General features: G+C 44.4%; 1 protein-coding gene across 3 annotated transcripts in view; it reads right to left on the bottom strand.

The window, feature by feature from the left end:
- The window catches only part of cdh31 (cadherin 31), a 232,429-nt gene that overhangs the window by 32,991 nt on the left and 176,247 nt on the right, over positions 1-23,191 (bottom strand). For all 3 annotated transcript variants that reach the window (XM_070898170.1, XM_070898171.1, XM_070898169.1), the window contains 5 exons: positions 17,158-17,354; positions 15,890-16,048; positions 11,225-11,380; positions 8,096-8,240; positions 5,037-5,209 (listed from right to left, as the gene is read on the bottom strand). In XM_070898170.1, the coding sequence (XP_070754271.1) occupies positions 5,037-5,209; positions 8,096-8,240; positions 11,225-11,380; positions 15,890-16,048; positions 17,158-17,354 (830 nt within the window). The remainder of the gene's footprint in view (positions 1-5,036; positions 5,210-8,095; positions 8,241-11,224; positions 11,381-15,889; positions 16,049-17,157; positions 17,355-23,191) is intronic.

Genomic DNA, 23,191 nt, shown 5'->3' with positions numbered 1-23,191 from the left:
ACTCCTTATACAACTACTGGTAGAACACCAACAGAGTTGTTTCTCAAATGACAGTCATGACCAAGGTTCTCGTTGCTAAAGCCAAACCTGATTGTGTCGCTTCTACTGACTATCAAGACAGAAAGAGAATCATGACAGGAGGTAGAGTAAGTGAGAGAAGTGTGAAATTGATTCAGACGGTTAGAATGAAGAACCATCACCATAAATGATTAAAGTGGTTACCAGGAAGAGTAGTGAAGATATGTGGTCCTCACACATATTTGGTCAAGATGTTTGATAATGGACAGGCTAGGTTTGTTCATATTGTACTTATAGATTTGGAAGGAGTTGAAAGTTGGAATGATTTGATTATTTCAGACTGATCAGATAGTCTTGTTACAAAGTAGAGGACCAGTAGCAAATCCTACACCAGATGTATTAGAAACAAGTCCAAGAGAAAGTCAGAATTTAAGTTCGAGTCCAGCAGACAAACAGTCTGAAGTTGGAGAGTTCAAATGTAGATCAAGGGCATCCCTTGGAGGAAAACTCTCCTCAGGCTCAGCCTAGGAGTCTAAATTCAACACAAAGTTTGGGAAATTCTGTTCAAGAGCGAAGGTGTCCTCTTCGAAACAGAAAACCAGTGGTTAAGTTTGATTTGTAAATATGACAAAATAAGTCCATATCTTTTGTTATGTATAACCATGCAAGTTATTATTATTTTTGTTATAATTATTTCTTCATTATGAGGGGAAAGTGTAATATATGGCTCCAGCTAGTGGACTACTGTGATAATGCAGCCATTGCTGTAAATACAATAAAAACATTATGTGACTAGGTCACCTGACAAGTTTTCGGTAGAGCCACCTTGTAGAGTCTGTGGGGCCAAAATTCACCCCCACCAGAAACCTGGCGTACCTACCATTTTTTTTAAAAAGTGTGTTTACCGTCGCATCAGATGAGGCAGACTCTCGAACCATTTTCAGCTCTTTGGCAATTTTTTTGGAGCGGACCAGAAGTCGCTCATAATGGGGGCGGAAATGAGGCGGCAAGTGCTCGTGAGGGGCAGAAGTTGGGGCGGGACCGAGTCCCCGCCGTTGTCAGTCAGCAGCGGAGCGGAGATAATGTTACGACCCGTGTGTGCGTCAAAACGCCGTTCACTTAGAGGAGCGCATTCGGCATTTTGAGACATCGGTCCATTGGGCCACCAGGGAGGGTTTCGGCCAGGCCAGTGGTCTGGCACCCAAGAGGATGTGCCAGGCTGCCCGTCGGCGGCCCGGCCGAACCCAGGGGCATAATTGGCCAACCAATCTGGAAGTCAACGGGCAAAAACAAAACATGGCGGCCGCAGCAGTGCGCCCTCCCTTTGAAGGGCCGCTGCACTGCTGCGGTTCACACACAAAACAAGGTGCACCGACAGAAAAAGCTGTCGAGGGCACCGCGCGGCGGGTTGATGACTTTTCCAGCTAAATTTCACGGGAGGTGCAAATATGGTGTCAGAGATCAGCAGTGCGCCCTTTGATGACGTCTTTCGGATGGTCATCAGCAGCGGGGCGGAAGTGGGGATCACCAGGAAATTCCCAGAGGTAAATTTCGATCGTGGCGGCCACAGGACTAGATGTCGGCGGCCGCTCGACTCCACCGCCTGGCCGCCGCTTTATGTCGGTAACGGGCCTCAAGAAAAATCATCAATGCGCCGCGTGGTGCCGACAGCTTTTTCTGTCTTTGCACCTTGTTTTGTGTGAGCGCCACAGCAGCCTTTCGAGAGGAGGGCGTACTGCCGCAGCCATATTTTTTTTTGCCAGACGACTTCTAGATAAGCCAGCCAAATATGCCCCCCCGGGTTCAGCTGGGCTGCCAATAGGCAGCCTGGCACACCCTCTTGGGTGCCAGACCGCTGGCTCGGCTGGTGGACCAGTGGACGATGTCTCAAAATGCCAAACGCTCTCCCCTTTAAGTGATGGGGAGAGCTTGGTGCCGCACACATGTCGTGACGGACAGCAGGCGGTGACTCGGTTCCACCCCAACTTCTGCCCTTCACCAGCATTTACCGCCCCACTTCCACCCCCATTATGACCGACTTCCACTCCGCTCCAAAAAATTGCCAAAGAGCTGAAAATGGATCAAGAGTCCGCCTCGGCTGATGCGACGATAAAAACACTTAGAAAACGGTAGGTGGGGGTGAATTTCGGCCCCCTCTTCTCTGACTCATGAACCGGGGAAATAGTTTTACCCTATTCACCTGATCAAAACCTTCACAATTGATATAAAATCTGAGAAGATGCAGAACAGTGGTCAGTTGAATCTGTTCCCAGAACTATTTTGCTCAAACCAGACACTTGGATGTCCACAAAAGAGATGATGCACCATTTGCTTTTCTATGGCAAGCCATTTGACCCTATATTTTGGTTGCTCCCCAAGAACATACTTAAAGCTGGGTGCTCGCCATATGGGCAATTACATGCCTGCACCTCTATTCAACATAGTGGAACAGCAACACATTGAACCACAGTTTTGTACACAGTGCTATTTAACCTCAAAGCTATATTTTTTTGTTTAAAACATTATCCTGTTATGGCTGATGAGTTTAAATTCTGCATCACTTGCAAACACAACATCTAGATAACCAGAGAACATAGGATCTTGGGATTAAGGAAAATGATCCAGCTTCTTAACAATCCTGTAAGAAATAGATATAAGCAGGCTATTTAATCTTGGATTGGAGGATGCAACAGTGGAGAGTGGATCAACAGCAGCATGCTACAGTATCACATATGGGCCTTATGGAAGACAGGGACTGGTATTTTAAACAAAGTGGCAAGAAGCTCACAGGTGGACTTGTTCATCGAGAGAGAATGCACAGTGGCCATTGCTTTGTTCTCTCTCCTGATCCCAAGAGCTCTTGGATGGGACTCTCACCAACGGCCTCATCTCACCAACACTGGCCAAAAAATTGAACCTGATCCAGAAACTCGCTGGGACATCACAGGGGAGCACAGCCAGAACACTTTGCACTGCAGCAGTGGCCCTAGTCTACTCTGCAGCAGAGTACTGCTCGGTCTCATGGTCCTGCAGCCAGCACAAAGTAATCGTGGACATGCAGCTAAATGCTGCCATGAGGATGGTGTCCAGGATAGCCAAATTAGGCATCCCATTATAAGCTTTTCTCATCATACGAAACAACAATATCCCAAGAGCCTCTTGCATTAGGTGTTTTTTTTGCTTCCTTCAAGGGAATTTTTTTTTCATCCCCTTAAAATCAACAGATCCTAAAGTATAAGAATGACCCTGGAAACCAAGCTTTTCTTGGATACTCTTTACTCCAGCCAGACGAGAGAGGGGAGCAGGTCCCAGAAATGTCCAACTTGGGTAGTAAACTGAATCAATTAATATTCCTGGCAACCAGCTACCATTTAACTCCCTGTAAACCTAACATTCAGAGGCTGCATAACCCAAAATTTATTTAGCAATGTGATAACAGTGCAAGATCCCAATCCTCAGTCTTGTAATGTAGCAACTCCTCAATCATCTCCGGAAATCTGGGACACAAGCTTAAGGTCGAATCCATTGAAGATGCACCACCCATCTACCTCGATTAGAACCTGGGGTGAAAGTAGTGTGGGGGGTCGGGGGGGGGGGGGCGCTGCAGGAGGGAAGTATCCACGAAGTGCCAGCATGAGGCCAGGGCCATTTTAACTTCCAGGCCTCATTTAAATTTGGCAAAGCTGACCCCTACCTGAAGCAGGTGGAAATGACATCGAAGACAGTGAGCGAGAGCAAGGATTCAGGCAGAAGGAGGCCACCGTTGGGGACCTGAAGGAACATTCACCAGCACTCTTAAGCTGATCTGGGGTGGGGGGAAGGAAACCTGGGGCAGAGTAGGACACCGGCAAAGCCTCCTTGATAAAGTGCAACATCCCCACCAGCACCTGGGAATCCCTGGCCCAAGACCGTCCAAAGTGGAGGAAGCGCATCCGGGAGGGTGCTGAGCACCTGAAGACTCGTGGCCGAGAGAGTGCAGAAACCAAGCACAGACAGCGGAAGGAGCGTGCAGCAAACCAGACTCCCCACCCACCCTTTCATTCAACCACTGCTTATCCCACCTGAGAGAGACTGTAATTCCCGCAATAGACTGTGCAGTCACCTGAGAACTCCCTTTTAAAGTGGAAGTAAGTCTTCCTCGATTTTGAGGGACTGCCTATGCTGATCTGATCTGGGGTGGTGGGGGGGGTCTGAAGGAAACCAGGGGCAGAGTAGGCCCAGGAAGTGTTACACATATTTTAAAATGAAACTTATCTAGGCCTCTTGTCCTTATCCTGCTTATTTCCAGTTCCAGGATCGCACGATTCTCTGTTAAAATCGTGTCAGGATCTGAACTACATTACCGGGCCCTGACTTTTGAATATTTATGAGGCACTCACCTGACTGTGGTGGGCACCTTCCCTGCGACCCAAATCTTCAGGGTTAAAATGGCAGCAAGCACATTGTCAAAGAACACAGCAGGTAACAGAGATTCTATATGGTTGACTCAGTCTTTGGATAAGTACAGCCCTTCGCACAAGGGTTGTAGGTTCATCTACATAGCACAGATCACTATGACACAGGTTGCCCCGAAGTGGGGAGTATAACCAAAATAAGATTTTTATGCACATTGAGTAATCATTCTTTAAATCAAAGTACATTCTACATAATGTACTTGCCCATTTTTGTCCCAGCTGCACTTTGTGTGGCATAAAACTCAGTCAGTCTGTCCTTAGGATAGTTGATTTGGCGTGCATTATTTGTGCAGTTTTACATGTAGTACGTTTTCCAAATTCACCTCATCTCTCCCATCTTAAAAAGCATTTCTCATAGATTAGTCACTTATAGCAAGGCCATGTTCAAATATGGCTGCAAAGAAGGGTCACATGGTTGCATCTGAAAGTCTTGAGGGCAATCACGTGATTTCCGTCATATCCACCCCACGATATTAGAGCATACCTTCAATCGAAGGCTGATTCCACCTTAAAAAGGGATTGAACGTTTGAGACGTTCCAACTCCGCACTCTATGGTCACTCACCTCTCGGTCAAGTCCCGCTTGCAGCACAGTGATTAACCCAGTTGTTGAGCTAATTGTAAACATCGGTGAACGTGGCTCAACTGGAACTTGATTCACAATGGAGTACCAAACTATAGAATTATCATTATCTTGTTCATCTTGGTCTGTGGCCGTTACATTCATGAATGCAGTACCTGCCAAAACAAACACACATTAACTCACTAGCACTGGTTACATAGGCCCCAACATATTGATTTCTCCTCCAATCGGTTTTAAAGGGGAGGAAAACAGAAAGACATGTACACTTTGAAATAGTGCCAATGCCACACCAATATTTTTCACAAATCAGCAATATATTGTCCTTTCAGCATTGTCCTCACTCCGATGATAACAAACAGTCCACATTTTACCAAAGGTCAGTTAAGGTGTAACTTTATTCATTGTACAAGAGACAAAGCTGCAAGTGCTACTATATTGAAGGCAATGGGGCTGAAATTCAGCTCCCCGAAGAGGCCTGTAACTGTTGCAAAATGACAGCCACGTGGTGGAGCTGACTGGCCATTGATTTCCGGTCCAATGTCCGCCGCAAGCGAAATTGAGCTCGGGGAATTTTCTGGCGGTTCCCACTTCCGCCCCGCTGCTTCCCACCCCTCCTGAGTGAGTCATCAATGCGCGCACTGCCGATCCCTCACACCTGCAGCCACATTCAGGTAGCTTTTTCTGTCGGTGCATCTAGTTTTCTGTGTGGGGGACTTGGCTGTGTGGTGGCCATTAAAGGAGAGTCCCCACTGCCACAGCTGCCATTTAATTCTTTTGCTGACCAACTTCCAGGTCAGCTGGACAATTATGCCTCCAGGTTCGGCCGAGCCAACAGGCAGCCTAGCACACCCTCTTGGGTGCCAGGCCACTGGCCCGGCTGAAACCCTCCCTGGTGGCTCTTTAAGTGAGGGGAGAGAGAGGTGGTGAAGCACACGTGATGACGCCATCATCTCTCTGCTGCTGACTGACAGCGACCGAGACTCCATCCCAGCCCCACTTCCGCCCCTCTAAAGGGCTTACCGCTGCACTACTGCCCCCATTATGACTGACTTTCGGTCCGCTCCAAAAAAAAATTGCCAAAGAGCTGAATTTCGTGAAAGAGGCCACCTCATCTGATGCAGTGGTAAAAACACTTTGAAAACGGTAGGTGCGCCAGATTTCCGGCGGGGGTGAATTTCAGCCCCACTATATTTAAAAAAATTAAATATAGCACTTTCAACCAGAATGTCATGAGGCAGGACTTCAGACCTCATTGCTGCTCCCATACTACTGCAACATTCTCTATCCAGATAAGTTATCATGCTGAGAAGCAAGAATGCTCAGAAGCAAGCTCATGGTTGGAAAAGGCAGAAATCAAACTGCTCTCAGTGCAAAGCCACATTCAACATTCCCGACAAAAACAATAGTAGGGGTGGGCCACTGCATTGGCTAGAGGGGCCTGGTTAACCATCTGAGTGACGTTTAAATGAAGAAAGATTGCAAAGTGCTGCAGTACAGCGGGACCTGGGGGTACTTGTGCATGAAACACAAAAAGACAGTAGACAGGTACAGCAAGTGATCAGGAAGGCCAATGGAATCTTGGTCTTTATTGCAAAGGGGATGGAGTATAAAAGCAGGGAAGTCTGGCTACAGCTGCACAGGGTATTGGTGAGGCCACACCTGGAATACTGCATGCAGTTTTGGTTTCCATATTTACGAAAGGATATACTTGCTTTGGAGGCAGTTCAGAGAAGGTTCACTAGGTTAATCCGGGAATGAGGGGGTTGACTTATGAGAAACGGCTGAGTAGGTTATTATGAGGGGGGCTTGACAAGGTGGATGCAGAGAGGATATTTCCACTGGTGGGGGAGACTAAAATAAAAGGGCATGATCTTAGAATAAGGGGCCGCCCATTTAGAACTGAGATGGAGACATTTCTTCTCGGAGGGTTGTGAATCTGTGGAATTTGCTGCCTCAGAGTTGTGGAAGCTGGGACATTAAATAAGTTTAAGACCGAATACAGTTTCTTGAGCGATGGGGGCGGGGGGCGGGGGGCGGTGAGGGGTTATGGAGAGCAGGCGGGGAAGTGGAGCAGAGTCCATGATCAGATCAGCCATGATCTTATTGAATGGCGGAGCAGGCTCAAGGGGCCTTATGGCCTACTCTTGTTCCTATTTCTTATATTCTTATGTTTTTATTTGTCAGCCCTTGTACTTTGGGAGATTCAACCATCTATAAACCCTGAGTAAGTCATGGTGACTCCTTTATATTCAACTGCATGGAGTAGGATAGGCAAATGCTTATTTTAAGTTATCCTAATTTTCTTTTAAAAACAATTTAGGGGATAACTAAAGGCTTGGCGCAGTTTGTATTCATTCATTTTGGTGGGCCATTCATTGCCATGATTGGATTAGATTGTGGAATGGGAACCTTCTCTTTGCAGTTTCCACCAAATCAAGGACTCACCACAAATTCTGTTGAGTACCATATTACAGGACTTGTGTAAATTTTGTACTAGAGGTCTTCATTTATATGGCTACTTGTCCACCTAAAATTCTAGAAAAACATTGCTGAATTGAAATGGCACTTCTAACAAGATAGCCATACATGACTTACTCAGGGTTTATAGAAAACAGAGACAAAGCAAAGGTTCAGAGTAAGCAGCTGCTAAGATTCTCATGCACCAACCCTGAAAAAGCAACAGCATAAATAGATGCAACAGTATATCGGAGCTATGAAGACCAATCAGGATATTTTAATGAGTAGGATTAAACCATTCTCTCGCATTTGAAAAATTGAAGATTTTTCCCACAAGATTTTTTCTACAATATCTCTTCAAAACTATATTTAAGCTACATAAGCATGGCTGAATTCAAAAGGAAGCTGTATGAAAGTCAACTATTAATGGGCTTTAGATTTGGGATAGTGATATAAAATAAATAGCTGACTTTCCTGGTATTGCCCCATCTGATACAGATCCACAAGGGTAAACTATGGTCAGCGAATTACTGGCTTATTATGGATTCAGAAATCTGATCTTGAATAGAGATAGTCTATTTTACCTGGCGTAGATCCTTCAGGAACAGAGCCATAGAATGTCGGAGCGATAAACTGCGGTCTGTTATCATTCATGTCAATGACGTTGATGATTATATCTACTGGGTCTTCAACATTTTCTCCAACTGCATCAACTGCAAGAGCGCGCAGCTGCACAGAAGGGATGGGAAGGATGGTCAATACAGTAACCAAAAACCATTGCAATAAGAAACACTCTACTTTGAATGAGAAATGTAAGCCCTACTGAGCATATGGTCTAGTTACTTGGTACATAGCAAATTGAAACACAGATTTGTACACTTCACCTTGTCAGTTATTAAATCAATTCCCCCTATCCCAGAGATAGTGTTTTAAGTGTTAAGAGCCCTGAAGCCAATAGATGCTTTTACCATCAACGGATGCCTATGGTGGTCTCTTAAGTGATGAAATGTTCCTCTTAGTCCAAAGAGGACTGACATTTGAAAAATGTCTTGCATTAAAATTTCAAGAAACTAGTATATGTAGGATATGTTTCCTCTATTATACTCTACAATCAGCATCAGTGCAGTGGTGCTACTACAGAATTCACTTGTACACGATTTGTAATGGTAAATAGGAGCGGAATTAGTATGGGTGGGGGCAGGAATTTATGGTGACACATTAAAGTTACCACTGCCAACCTAGCTACCTCCCAATCTGTCCCAGTCACACTTCAAATCCATATTGTTCAGACGTCAGAAGATTTGTGGCCAACTAAAAGAGAAAATGGACTCTGGAACTGTCCTCAAATTTAGTTCTTTGTATTTTTTTTAAAAAAGGAACAAAACTCTACTTTTAGAACAATGCGAAAAGCAGCCATGTTGAAAACAGATGACATTAAAATAACTTCAAAGGGAGGCAGGTGGGCTAGCACCACAGCCACAATTTTCTCCGTTTTTGGTTAAATTATCCCACGGTATGGGATCAAGTTTCAGGCCGCGCCGCCACCTGATTTCCACGCTCAAAACCGCGCCAAAAACTTACCTCGGTATTCTCCCCTCCCTCAGGTTGATCCAGGCCCTCAGGGCAGTGGGGGGCGGAACCAGGTCTCGGCGCTGAAAACAGTGCCGGGACCTCTGCACATGCGCGCTACAGTGTGCGCGCATGTGCAGTAGCTCCAGGCGTCCAAGGCTGTGTGGGAGGGGCCCGAAGCACGCCGCCCCTAGCTCTGGCCAAATGGGCTCACTGGGGCGAAGATAGGTCTGGACCTCCCTCCTTGAGCTCCTGCTCCAGTTCTCCTCCGTTCAGCTCCCGCTCTGCTGCCTGCTGCTCCCCCACCCCTCCTCTCCTCTCTCCCCTCCCCTCCCAATCCTCCTCCTCCTCCTCCTCCTCCTCCTCCTCCTCCTCCTCCTCTCTCTCTCTCTCCCCCCCCCCCCCCCTCCTCACTGTCAGAGACAGAGACACACTGGGGGGGGGCCCATCCCAGCACACTGTTGGAGGGCTCCCGTTGCTGCAGTCAGCGAATAGAAACTTAATTTTTTATGATTTAAAAAAAATGTATTTAATTTTTTTTTGATTGATTTATTTATCATTTATTATTGATGATGGCTCTTTGTAAAAGTGAAGTGTTTAATGTTTGTAAACTTCCCTTCCCCCCTCCCAGCTCTCTTCCTTACACCTGATTTTCTCAGTGTAGGCAAGGTTTTTCTGAGCATAGAAAAATCTACACTTACTCCATTCTAAGTTAGTTTGGAGTAAGTTTTCGCTGCCTAAACTTTCAAAACAGGCACAAGTGGCCGGACACACCCCATTTTGAAAAAAAAATCTGTTCTAAAATGAAACTGTTCTAACTCACTAGAACTGGAACAAACTAAATGCCGAGAATTGCAATTTGTAAGATACTCCATTCTAAACTAGTTGCTCCAAAAAAAATAGGAGCAACTCAGGCCGAAACTTGACCCCATTACGTGGAGATGGGGGAGGCAGTTGGAGTTAATGCACCCTGAATGAAACTTCAGCCAAAAAATTAAGGTCCAAAGGTCACTATGCAACTGAATATGGAGATAGGGAAAGTGGAGTTGATGTCGAAGTTCAGCCATGATCTTGCTGAATGACGGAGCAGGCTCAAGTGTCGTGTGCACTACTCCTACTTCTATTTCTTATGTTTCCAATCTAGAGTTGTGATTGTACTATGTAACTGGGGTCTCAGTCTAACCAAAAATGAATTCAAATGCCAGTTGTTGCTAGAGCTTTATATTTTGCCCAGCAATCCTACAAATCTCAGCAACAGCAGCTGGCTTTCCTTTACGCCCACCATAAGTCTGGTTACGGATGCCTATCAGAAGGGCGTTAAGTGTATACATGTGTCCAGAGGTCTGGTCCTGGATGCCCAAGTTTTAATGTTTCAGAAACCAGTCGCTCTCGCCGTGCTAGCAAAACATTAAACATCGGCTGATGTTTATAGATCCAATGGACTTCCAAAGTACTTCTTAAAGCTAGCTTGATATCACATTCCATGGTACCAAGGCCAAGCCACGCTGGATAACTTTGCCTAGGGGGCCTCATATGGCTAAAAAATAAATCTATTAAATTGTGCTTAACATTAACCAGAATTTTTCATGTAAAACTTCAAAACCTTCTGGCAGTGCATGTCTGACCCCCCCCACCCCCCCAGCCCCACCAATTATTTTTGAGACTCTTTGTCTCCAACATTTAAACTCTCTTTCAGACTTTCATGTATTATGTTTTTTCCTTCTCCAATACCAGTGAAGGAGCGCTGGGTATATTACTAAAGTCTAAAAACCCACGTAACTGATCATTTTCACATCATGGGCTTATAATCAGGGCCTTCTTGAGTGGTCAGCTTTTTTGAAGCTGTTGGTCAGCCTTTGTTAGATTTCTAGGTTGAAATGGATGCATAAATTAATTACCATGTGTTATACTGACAGTGTTATTGCTCAAACTTTAGCTCATCCCATCACTTTAATTTCCCCACTTAATGGAGCAGCCCCGGAGCGAGGGTCATTAGTTAGCAGCACCGAGAAGAGAGGAGGTCATCATATTGACATTGTGCAAGGCTGATTCCTGACTCATGCAGAAGAACACTTGAAAGTATCAAGGCGATTTTACCAATAAGACACTGCAGCACACAAAATATTAGAAGTAATGAAACTCACATGATAATTAGCTATTTGTTCTCGGTCCAAAGGTTGATGCACATAAACAAAACCGCGGTTCCTATCGATGGTAAAAACTCCACGAGGTGGCTGATTAGCTCCAGGTCCAGAGATAGAATAAAAGAGTGGAATTTCATTTTGTCGACTAGACTTAATCTGTTAAGAAAAAAAAAGAAAATTTAATGAGAACTTCATTGTCCCAAGTCAGAATAACTGTCAGTTAATGCAATGTGCAAATGTGATATTACCTAATGTCTAAAGGCACCATATAATGTAGCAAAGTATACAGACCAGAAGGTCCCATGTTTAATCCATGGTCTTTGCAAAGTTAACTGATTTAGGTGGAGACAGCAGTAGAAACATAATAGTGGCAGGAATAGGCCATTCGGCCCGTCGAGCTTGCTCTGCCACCTAAGATGATCTTCTATCTCAATTCCATCTTCTGGCACTATCCCCATATCCCTTTATTTCCTCATTATCCAAAAATCTATTGATCTCTGTCTTGAATATCCACAGCTCTCTGGAGTAGAGAATTCCAAAAATTCACAACCCTTTGAATGAAGAAAGTTCTCCTCACTGACTAACCCCTTATTCTGAGACTGTGACCCCTAGTTCTAGATTACCCAGCTTGGGGAAACATCCTCCCAGCATACACCCCGGTCAAGCCCTTTATGAATTTTTTTGTGTGTTTCAATGAGCTCACATCTCATTCTTCTAAACTCTAGGGAATACTACAATTAACCTCAGTGTAGATGAGCTGGGGTGAGGGGCACAGTTATGAAAAAAAAAAGGTTCAGGTATCAGGGTTCCTTTTCCCAATTACTATCCAGCAATCCCAGCTGAAAACCATGGCTCAGAAATTCGGGAGCGCCCAATTTTTGCAGGCACCTGTTGAGAGTGTCAGCAGCCATCAGGTAAGTGGGTCCTGGATGGGGGAGGGGGAAAGGGAAGATCAGGGGTTGGTAGTGGCAGCAGTTGAGAGGATTAAATGTGGGTTTGTGAGGAGCACTCCTGCTGCGCCTCCTTGATCCACATTCAGGTAAGTTTCTTACCTTCTTTGTAAGGTAAGAAATCCCCCCCCCAGTATAGCCCATGATGATGCCAGCTGCCGCCGCTGGGCAAACCAATGTTGGAGCCGAGACCTCAAGCAAGCATTAGGCCCCTGATTTGCAGATCCATAGGGCCTAATGCCTGCTTCAGGTGTGGATAAAGGACATCTCTTTGTGCTGTGTAGTTTCAAAGGAAGAGGCAAAAAAAAAAAAATGTAGAAAGAGAGGTGTGAACACCAGCATTGAAAGAAGCTTATAACAGGACTTCCCAGAGATCAAAGTGCTTCTCTTTATATAAAAGAGAAACTCCGCTGGTTTCATCAACATACAAGTTGCCTGCTATTGAGAGAAAACGTGTGAGAAAAGGGAAACAAGCGGAGTCCAAAACACCAACATAAAAAAAATGATTTTTTTTTTTTTTAAAACATGAAACTTGTGGGTGGGTGACTATATATAGTCAGTAGTTTGTACTGCTACATAATTAAATAATTTTATGAAGAATAATTTGTTTCAAATACCTAGTATAATATAAAACAAAATGGCATAATCATCTGCATCTCTGTCCGTGCCAGACTTGCTCTGAAGATTTTTTAAAAAGTAATCAAAAATGCAAGCCATTGGGATACTTATCCTCAAAAAGGCTTCTTACCTTTACTGGTCAGCTTGATTTCAAATCATTTGTAAAAGCAAAGAAACTCGGAAATTATGTTAGTCAAATTCCATTAGTGACATTTGCAGCGAGAAAAAGAAATATATCTTCTGTAAAGAAGGGGGACAATTCTGACATTGAAATTAAGGAGGAAGAGTGTGGCATATTGGATGGGATAAACATGAGGGGAATTATTAAGGGGTTTAGCATCTTTGAAAGGAGATAAATCCGCCGTGGTTAACATGGCCCTCAACCGTGTCCGTTCTATTTCCCGCACTTCTGCTCTCACTCCTTCCCCTTCCTCCCTCTCAGAACCATGGCAGGATTCCCCTTGTCCTCTCCTTTCACTCCACCAGCCTCCACGTTCAATGGATCATCCTCCGTCATTTCCGTCACCTCCAGCGTGATCCCACCACCAATCATACCTTAACCTCCCCTCCCAGCATTCCGAAGGGACCACTCCCTCTGTGACAACCTGGTCCATTCCACAGTCACTCCCAGCACCCACTTCCCTTCCCACAGCATCTTCTCATGCAAGCATTGGAGAAGCAACACCTGTCCTTTTTACCTCTGCCCGGCGACCCAAACACTCCTTCCAGGTGAAGCAGCGATTTACTCAATTTAGTATACTGTATTCGCTGTTCACGATGTGATCGTCTCTACATTGGGGAGACCAAATGCAAATTGGGTGACCACTTTGCCGAACATCTCCGTTCAGTCCGTAAGCGTGATCCCGAGCTTCTGGTCACCTGTCACTTTAATTCTCCGCTCCATTCCCGGCTTCTACACTGTTCCAATGATGCTCAACGCAAGCTCAAGGAACAGCACCTCATCTTTTGTTTAGGCACTCAACATACAGTTCAACAATTTCAGACCATAACCTCTGCCCATATTTTGTTTCCTTTCCTTCCTTTTTTAAAAACAAACAACCCCTTCCCCTGGCTCTCCCTTTTTATTTTTTCTCTGTTTCCCATGCAGCTGGTAACTATTCTGCCATTTACACCCTATCTTGACTCCTCTCTTGTTTCCTAACTTGTGCCATTACCATCTCATTTGGCCGATCATCCCTTTTGTCTCAAATCTCTCCTGCCTTCCACCCTATCAGACCTTCCCTTTTGTTCTTTCCTCCACTCCCCCTTTCAGTGCCCCGTGCACTTGCTTAAGAATCCGTTACATTTTGAACTTTTGCCAGTTCTGACAAAGGTTCACCGACCGGTTTCACTCCACAGATGCTGTCTGACCTGCTGAGATTTCCAGCATTTTCTGTTTTTAATATTGTGTCTGACTAACTTGATTGAATTTTGAGTGTAGGTAACAAGAGGGTCAATGAGGGCAGTGCTTTTGATGTAGTCTACATGGATTTTAGCAAGGCTTTTGACAAGGTCCCACATGGGAGGATGATCAAAAAAGTAAAAGCCCATGGGATCCAAAAAAAGTGGCAAATTGGGTCGAAAATTGGCTCAGTGGCAGGAAGCAAAGAGTAGTGATTGACGGGTGTTTTGCAACTGGCCCTGTGGTTAACAGTGGAGAGGAAAGCTCTCGACTGCAGGAAGATATCAATGAACTGATCAGTTGGACAGAAGAGTGAAAAATGCAATTCAATCCAGAAAAGTGAGAGGTATTGCCTTTGGGGAGGGGCAACAAGGCAAGGGAATACACAATAAATGGGAGGATACGGAGAGGTGTGGAGGAACAGGGGGACCTTTGAGTGTATGTCCACAGATCCTTAAAGATAGGACAATTAGAAAGGCATACGGAATGCTTTCCTTTATTAGCAGAGCATAGTTATGCTAGAACTGTATACAACACTAGTTAGGCCACAGCTGTGACGACCAGAACTGGACAGTTCTGGTCACATTACAGGAAAGATGTGATTGCACTCGAGAGGGTGCAGAGGAGATTTACGAGGATGTTGCTAGGGCTGGAACATTTTAGCTGTGAGGAAAGATTGGATAGGCTGGGGTTGTTTTCTTTGGTACAGACAAGGCTGAGGGGAGATTTAATTGAGGTGTATAAAATTATGAGGGGCTTACATAGAGTGGATAGGAAGGACTCGTTTCCTTTAGCAAAGGGGTCAATAACCAGAGGGCACAGACTTAAAGTAATTGGTAGAAGGATTAGAGGAGAGATGAGGAAAATAAATTTCACCCAGAGGGTGGTTGGTGTCTGGAACCTAGTGCCTGAAAGGGTGGTAGAGGCAGAAACCCTCATGACATTTAAAAAGTACTTGGATGTGCATCCACAGGGCCACGGACCTAGTGCTGGAAGGTGGGATTAGGCTCAATAACTCTTTTTCAGACACTGACATGATGGGCCGAATGGCCTCCTTCTCTGCTGTAATTTTCTATGATTGTATAATGCTTTGGAATTCTCCATAGAAACAAAATGATCGTGTGCGCTATAATCTTCTTACAGAATAAGGAATCACAGCTACAACAGTCATACTGATGCACACGGCAAAATGTTGCATTTACTTAGACTGCGACATCTTTGGGAAATATCAACTTCAAGCACAGGCTTTTAAGAGCCACAGGAGCCTCCCTAGTGTGAATGTTAAAGTACTTAGATCTACAAAGCAAAAATTTTAATCAGGTTATTGTGAAATGTGCAATTTTAAAAAATGTTAGCAATCTTGTTTTGAACTTATGGTTGACTAAAATATTGTGTGGTGTGTTTTTCCAGTTTAATTAGTTTACCTCCTCTTTTGTTTCATTGGTAGATTCTCCTGCCTGGTCATTCAAGATTGGTTGGTTGTTTTCGTAAATCTTTAGTAATTTCCTATTGGTATAATTATATAGCTGCTTTCCTTATTTTTGATTTGTACATCCCTACCTCCTCAGTATTAAATTGTTACTTGGAGTCTAACCTGACTCAAGAGTGTAACACAATGAACAAAATAATAACCACTACCGTACCAAAGTCCTGAAAATGGTACACAGCTACAACTTAAGCATTGTAAATACAAACCTGTACAATATCTTTGGGGAATGGTCCTCGGTTATTTTCTGGGAAATTGATCGCAGGAATCACCCACTCTCTCTTCTGCCGTTTCAATGCGGAACCAGAATAATGTCGAGGCCACATAATCAGTACCGTGTCTGACTTACCATCAGCAGAATCTTCCAGCTAAAACACAAAAATCAGAGGACATGTGACAATGAATTCACCATTTGGGTGAAATACAGTGTTACTACCTTAAAAACCAAGAAATACTTTAACTTTAAATACTGTAAATTTATTTTACAAAGAACACAATTGAGAATAAAACGAGCATTTTGCTGTAGTTCCATAATAGAATGCAATGTTGTGAAAGAAGCTGGAATGTTCCCATCAGTCTAACCTATATCAGTTCACCAAACTTAATTTAAAATTACAGTATTTGTTAAAAACTCTCTAAACACGGAGGTATGGTTGTTGTATGTATGCAACACTAAAGTGGTAGGAACTATCTAAGCACCCACACAGAAATAAAAAATATTGGGGCGGGAATTCAAGGTCCATTTCCGCCGTTTTGCGACAGCCATGCAGCAGAATCGAGTGGCCGCTGCATTGCAGTCCATTGGCCACCCCGATCCAAATTCAGGTTGGGGATTTTTCGGTCTGTCCCCAATTCCGCCCCGCTGCTGATGACCGCCGAAAGCATGTCATCAAAACACGCACCACCGCTCCCTCACCTCCAGAATACTGCGCCCCAAATTTAGGTTAAAAAACCGCGCGGCGTGGCAACAACATCTTTCTGTCGGTGCACCTTGTCTGCTCACTGCTCTGGCAGTGCGGCGGCCATCTTATTTTTTTTGCCGGCCGACTTCCACGTTGGCCAGACTATTGCTCCCCAGAGTTCGGCCATGCCATCAACAGGCAGCCTGGTATCCCCTCTTGGGTGCCAGGCTGCTGGCCTGGCCGAAACCCTCCCTGGTGGCCTAATGAAGGAATCTAAAAATGCCTGATTCTCTCCCCTTTAAATGGAGGGGAGAGCGCGTGGTGACACACATGCACTGTGACGTCACCACCGCTTCGCTGCTGAGTGACAGCGGCGGAGACTCGATCCCGTCCCAACTGCCGCCCCTCAGCCGGACTTACCGTCGCACTTCCACCCTTACTATGACCAACTTCTGGTCCAACGTTAAAAAAAGTACAAAATCCCAAAAATTGATGGAAACGCCGCCTCAACGGAAAAAACTTCCAAAAGGTAGGTGCGCCAGCTTTCTGGCAACCCTAAATTTCGGCCCCATTACCTTTCCTCTGTTTATTATGACTTTAACGGTAGCATCCCATTCCTCTTTCGCCTCATTATGTGCAGTAATAAAAAAACTGGTTTGATTTTCTGGAAGCATCGGGTTTTTAACAAGAACCCTTCCATCGGATTGCACTTGGAAGCGGGCATCGTCCGTATAGAAACTCACGATCTTCTGTCCAATGCAGTTAAAGTGAACTATAAAAATAAAAAGGAAAGAAAAACTCAGGAATTTATCTGACTGAACCCCATACCTGCAGTGAATGAATTAGTTGAAGAACACATCTCCATGATAACTGAATTGTTAATAAACTATAAATCCTTTTAGATACAACAGACGTGGCACTTTTTCCTCACCCGTCACAAGAAATACAATAGTATTTGCTCTATACAATTACATTATCGCAGAAATGTACACTTGGATCATTCATCTTTCAATGCCAATGTCAAGCTCTCTGCAGTTTTAAATGCAATAAGCTTTATGCGGTTTATTTTGTTCCCTCCTCACTTCCTGATAGCATTGCTACATTGCTGGGTTCTAGTTCCAACAGCAGAGGACACGCTATAGACTCCCACTCAAGTGACCGATACGGAGGAGAGAATGTCAGCGCACCAACAAAAAAAAAAAAGGATGTCGAAGCCATGCAAAGATGAATCTGTCCAGACTTTAAATCCAGACATGGGTGATTAGCAATGGAAACCTGCTGTCATCCAACTGAGATCAACTAACTCAGCACAGACTAGGAATCAAACTCTGACTTGGATCAACTCACGGAGCTATCTGGGAATCTGAGCATTACTGGCGTGAAACTTGCCTATTAAATTACTTCTCATTTTATCTGCCATCGTGCTTTTAATTAGTTTTGCTCTCCCTCAATTTTCTCTCTCATTCTCTTGAAGTTGCCAACACATTCTGGACAAGTTCCATGGGCAGCCTCCAGTGTCTCATCGAAGTGGCAACTCACTTTGGAGAGTCTTGGCAGTGAATGTCCGCCAGCTGCTCAAGGGGCACCACAGGTGAGCCTGAACCAGTCTTCACCTGATGTCCACATGTGTGCATTTGCATTGGGGATTGCTATATAGTGATCAAGAGCAGGAACCCAAGCTGTTTTACTGCTACCTAACTTAAGAAGTGTAGAGTCCAAATGTAGAGACCCTAGCACCGCCCAGGAAGAGATCAAGTAACTCTGCAGAGACCAGATATCGAACCTAGAACCATTCTTTCTGTATGGCTTAGATTTTCATTGGATAAGCCATCAGAGAAGCATACTCTCTTTTCTTTATACTGAGGGTACCAAAATAAAGTCAGCTTTTTCCAAGTGCATACTCAGATTTAGAATTAGACCCAAAACGCTCAAATTTATGTACAAGACACAACTGAAATAAATTGTTGAAACTGATATAGCTTTATTAGTGCGTAAGCTGCTCCCAATTATCAGCTAAACAACAGAGGATGGGAAAACAAAATGCTTACAGCAAAATGAGTTTTCCAACAAGAGTCTAAATAAGGGGGAAGAGTGGGGGGAGAATTGAAGCTGCTGGGAACACGGCGATCTTGCCCAAATGAACGGCAGGACCTCGTTTGAATTTTTTTATCAGCGTTTCCTGGCTGGCTGGCAGTCGGGCGGGAAGGCCTGCGCTAGAAGGCCTTGGCCAGGGACAGGAGAGGGGGAGAAATCACTGGGGGTGGGGGAGATCGCGGGTCGGACTGGAGATCGGGGACAAATGACAAGGTATTCTTATAACCATTTCTAAAGCAGAGCGCAATTACATTTATATTTGGCCAACCTATATACCCAACAAAAACAAATGATGGTTAATTAAAAAGGACATGAATAAATTGGCCACTAGCAGAATGCTCCATGGCTGAACAGATCCATAAAATATTCCAAGAAGTAAAGTAATATATTTGCTTAGATAGTTTCCAGATTTCCTAGAATCCATTTCAGTTGCTGTAAACTTTTATCAGTTAATGGCTTACTGGCGAGACCACACTTCAGAGTAATTAACTGCGATCCCTTTTGAATCATTCTGGAGCCACATAAAAAAGCAGAACTGTAAATATATATAAAATTTGCTTCAGAACAACCAGACTCATGTTAATTAACTTGCTTACCGTTGTATTCTAACAATTAACGGTGCTAAGTGATCTGCATTGGCAGCCATTTTAAGATTGGCTTTCAAGACTCAGTTTGAAGTGCAAATTATACTCAATGTATAAATAATACATGTCTTTGTAAACTGGCCATAACAGCCTCCAGCACATGCTACTGACAGACTGCTTTGACCACCAGTGCCTCAAGCAATTCAAATTTGAAATTACATCACATTCTGGAAACAGGAATTATAATTTCAAACATGGACTGGAACAAAAAATGCAAACCAGCGCACTCTTTGAACATACTATCAACAGATATCAAAACCACCTCAGACAAGTTAAATATTGCTTTTGTAAAGAACATCTAAAACAGATTAAGAAAGGCTGCACATGAAAAAACATGTTTGAACAGCTCTCAGAAAAGATTGTACCATTTAATTTTTTGCTGCACTGGTGTAATTGCCCAAAATCTTTCAGTTCTGTTGGACTATGACCCGATTTTAACTCCGGGCCAGTTTTCAGCAGCGAGTAGAGGCGAGTTATAGAATTGACCTGCAAGTGTGGGTTTTTGAGGAACTGTACGAAATGTTCAATATGTAACAGGAGAACACTGAACTGCACTCTGTATAAGAACATAAGAAATAGGAGCAGGAGTAGGCCATATGGCCCCTCGAGCCTGCTCCGCCATTCAATAAGATCATGGCTGATCCGATCATGGACTCAGCTCCACTTCCCCGCCCGCTCCCCATAACTCCTTATCGTTTAAGAAGCTGTCTATCTCTGTCTTAAATTTATTCAATGTCCCAGCTTCCACAGCTCTCTGAGGCAGCAAATTCCACAGATTTACAACCCTCAGAAGAAATTTCTCCTCATCTCTGTTTTAAATGGGCGGCCCCTTATTCCAAGATCATGCCCTCTAGTTCTAGTCTCCCCCATCAGTGGAAACATCCTCTCTGCATCCACCTTGTCAAGCCCCCTCATCATCTTATACGTTTTGATAAGATCACCTCTCATTCTTCTGAATTCCAATGAGTAGAGGCCCAACCTACTCAACCTTTCCTCATAAGTCAACCCCCTCATCTCCGGAATCAACCTAGTGAACCTTCTCTGAACTGCCTCCAAAGCAAGTATATCCTTTCATAAATATGGAAACCAAAACTGCATGCAGTATTCCAGGTGTGGCCTCACCAATACCCTGTATAGCTGTAGCAAGACTTCCCTGCTTTTATACTCCATCCCCTTTGCAATAAAGGCAAAGATTCCATTGGCCTTCCTGATCATTTGCTGTACCTGCATACTATCCTTTTGTTTTTCCATGCACAAGTACCCCCAGGTCCCACTATACTGCAGCACTTTGCAATCTTTCTCCATTTAAATAATAACTTGCTCTTTGATTTTCTCTGCAAAAGTGCATGACCCCACACTTTCCAATATTATACTCCATCTGCTAATTTTTGCTCACTCACTTAGCCTGTCTATGTCCTTTTGTAGATTGTGTGTGTCCTCCTCACACATTGCTTTTCCTCCCATCTTTGTATCGTCAGCAAACTTGGCTACATTACACTCAGTCCCTTCTTCCAAGTCGTTAATATAGATTGTAAATAATTGGGGTCCCAGCACTGATCCTTGCGGCACCCCACTAGTTACTGGTTGCCAACAAGAGAATGAACCATTTATTCCGACTCTTGAACAGAAAACAGTTAGCCAATCCTCTATCCATGCTAATATATTACCCCCAACCCAGTGAACTTTAATCTTATGCAGTAACCTTTTATGTGGCACCTTGTCAAATGCCTTCTGGAAGTCCAAATATACCACATCCACTGGTTCCCCTTTATCCACCAGTTCCCCATTATCCACCCTGTTCATTACATCCTCAAAGAATTTCAGCAAATTGGTCAAACATGACTTCCCCTTCATAAATCCATGATGACTCTGCCTGACCAAATTTTGCTTTTCCAAATGTCCTGCTACTGCTTCTTCAATAATGGACTCCAACATTTTCCCAACCACAGGTGTTAGGCTAACTAGTCTATAGTTTCCTGCTTTTTGTCGGTCTCCTTTTTTTAAATAGGGGCGTTACATTTGCAGTTTTCCAATTTGCTGGGACCTCCCCAGAATCCAGGAAATGTTGGTAAATTACAACCAATGCATCCACTATCCCTGCAACTACTTCTCTTAAGACCCTGGGATGCAAGACATCAGGTCCAGGGGATTTATTGGCCTTTGGTCCCATTATCTTATGGAGTACCACCTCCTTAGTGATTGCGTTAAGTTCCTCCCCCCCCCCCCCTTTGGCCCCTTGACTATCCACTGTTGGAATATTGTTAGTGTCCTCTACCATAAAGAGGAAGACAAAATATTTGTTCGGAGTTTCTGCATGATCCCCATCACTAATTCCCCGGTCTCGTCCTCTAAAAGGGACCAACATTTACTTTAGCCACTCTTCCTTTTTATATACCTATATAGTGTGTAAGGTTGATATCATGATGTTGTCCAAGTGAGGGATTTTAGCTTTAGGCAGTTCACATTGTTCAGGTTATTTACCTGCCTTGGAGTTCTGGGCAGCTGATTTGAGCAGGTTAAATCAGGTACACTGAGCAGATTCAAGGCCACTCATCCAAAGCCAACAGGGTCCATTTTTTATATATGCATGTCGGGTCCCGATGGCGACATTGGGCCATATATCATAGATTTAATGGCCTGGATTTTGTGATAGGAATAACAGAGGCGCAATTAATGTTCATTATTATAGAGTAAATTGGGTAGCAACCACCAGTATCTGCACCTGCGCAGTTAAACGCAGAAATTCAGAAGTTGCTATCTAATTTGCCCTGCTCCTCCATAATCTTCACCATTGAAACACATGAAGGCCAGGAGTTGCAGTACTTGTCCACTAGATATCCACTAAACACGGCAGAAAAAAAAAGTTAGGGCTGGTGCATTCAGTGCATGTGGGTTTTTAAACGCAAGCCTTAATTACTGCCAAACAATTTCTCTGGCCCTGAAAATGTACTTTTACAAGTCTGGAGTCTCATTTCTTCAGATTTTAATATTGTTGCAGATTTAGAAACATTAAAAATTAATGTAATATTTTTAAACTTTTTCTTTCTGTCTCATCTCTCTCTGTACCATTTTTTTTCCCCCTCTTTATTTTGCTTTCTGTCCATGATTTCACATTGATTTATATATTCTAATTCATACTTCCTGGTTTAAACACTGCTGGGCCAAAATTGCCCTCCTCAAGCTCCATTACCACCTCACCAACCAGGGGCCAAGCCATCCTATATTGGAACCAGGCCGGGAGTGGCTGGAACAGGTTTCCGCGCTGCCTGTGCTGCTGCCCCGTCGGGCAGATGCCGACCCCCTTACCGACCCCAGTGGGAAAGGCGCTGCCTCCGGACAGTGCCATTGACAGCTTTCCCCTGTGGGCGCCTCCATTTTATTTTCATTGTCGGCCAACTCTGAGTTCGGCCTGACAATGGTGGCCACTGGTTCAGCCGGGCCAATCAACAGGCAGCCCGGCACCCCTTCTTGGGTGCCAAGCCACTAGCCCGGCCGAAAACCTTCCTGGTGGCCCAGTGGGCCTAAATAAAGAATGCAGAGTGCTAAGCGGCCCTCCCCTTTAACTGAAGGGGAGGGATTTTGTGACATCAGCAGCGCGGCACTGCCAACTTGTTTGGGCTGCCAACCTGATCGAAGGGCACTTCCGCCCCTCAACACTGCCCCAACCGGAATTGTACAACAAAGCAGAATATCAGAGCAAGATTGGGGCGGAGAGGGAAAAAAAAAAACATTGATAAGTATGCTTACTTTCCAGTCAGGGGGAAATTTCGGCCCTTGCATGTCTGATTTTCTCAATCTGATTGGTTGAGGAGGCACGCTGTTGCTTTGCCTGCGTGCATGTCACAGATTCCCTGTAGAGGGCGCCACGCTG

This window comes from Pristiophorus japonicus, chromosome 13 (assembly GCF_044704955.1).
Source record: "Pristiophorus japonicus isolate sPriJap1 chromosome 13, sPriJap1.hap1, whole genome shotgun sequence".
Classification (NCBI taxonomy): Eukaryota; Metazoa; Chordata; class Chondrichthyes; family Pristiophoridae; genus Pristiophorus; species Pristiophorus japonicus.
Note: the sequence above shows the minus strand (reverse complement) of the source record. Positions and strands in the feature narration are given on the sequence as shown.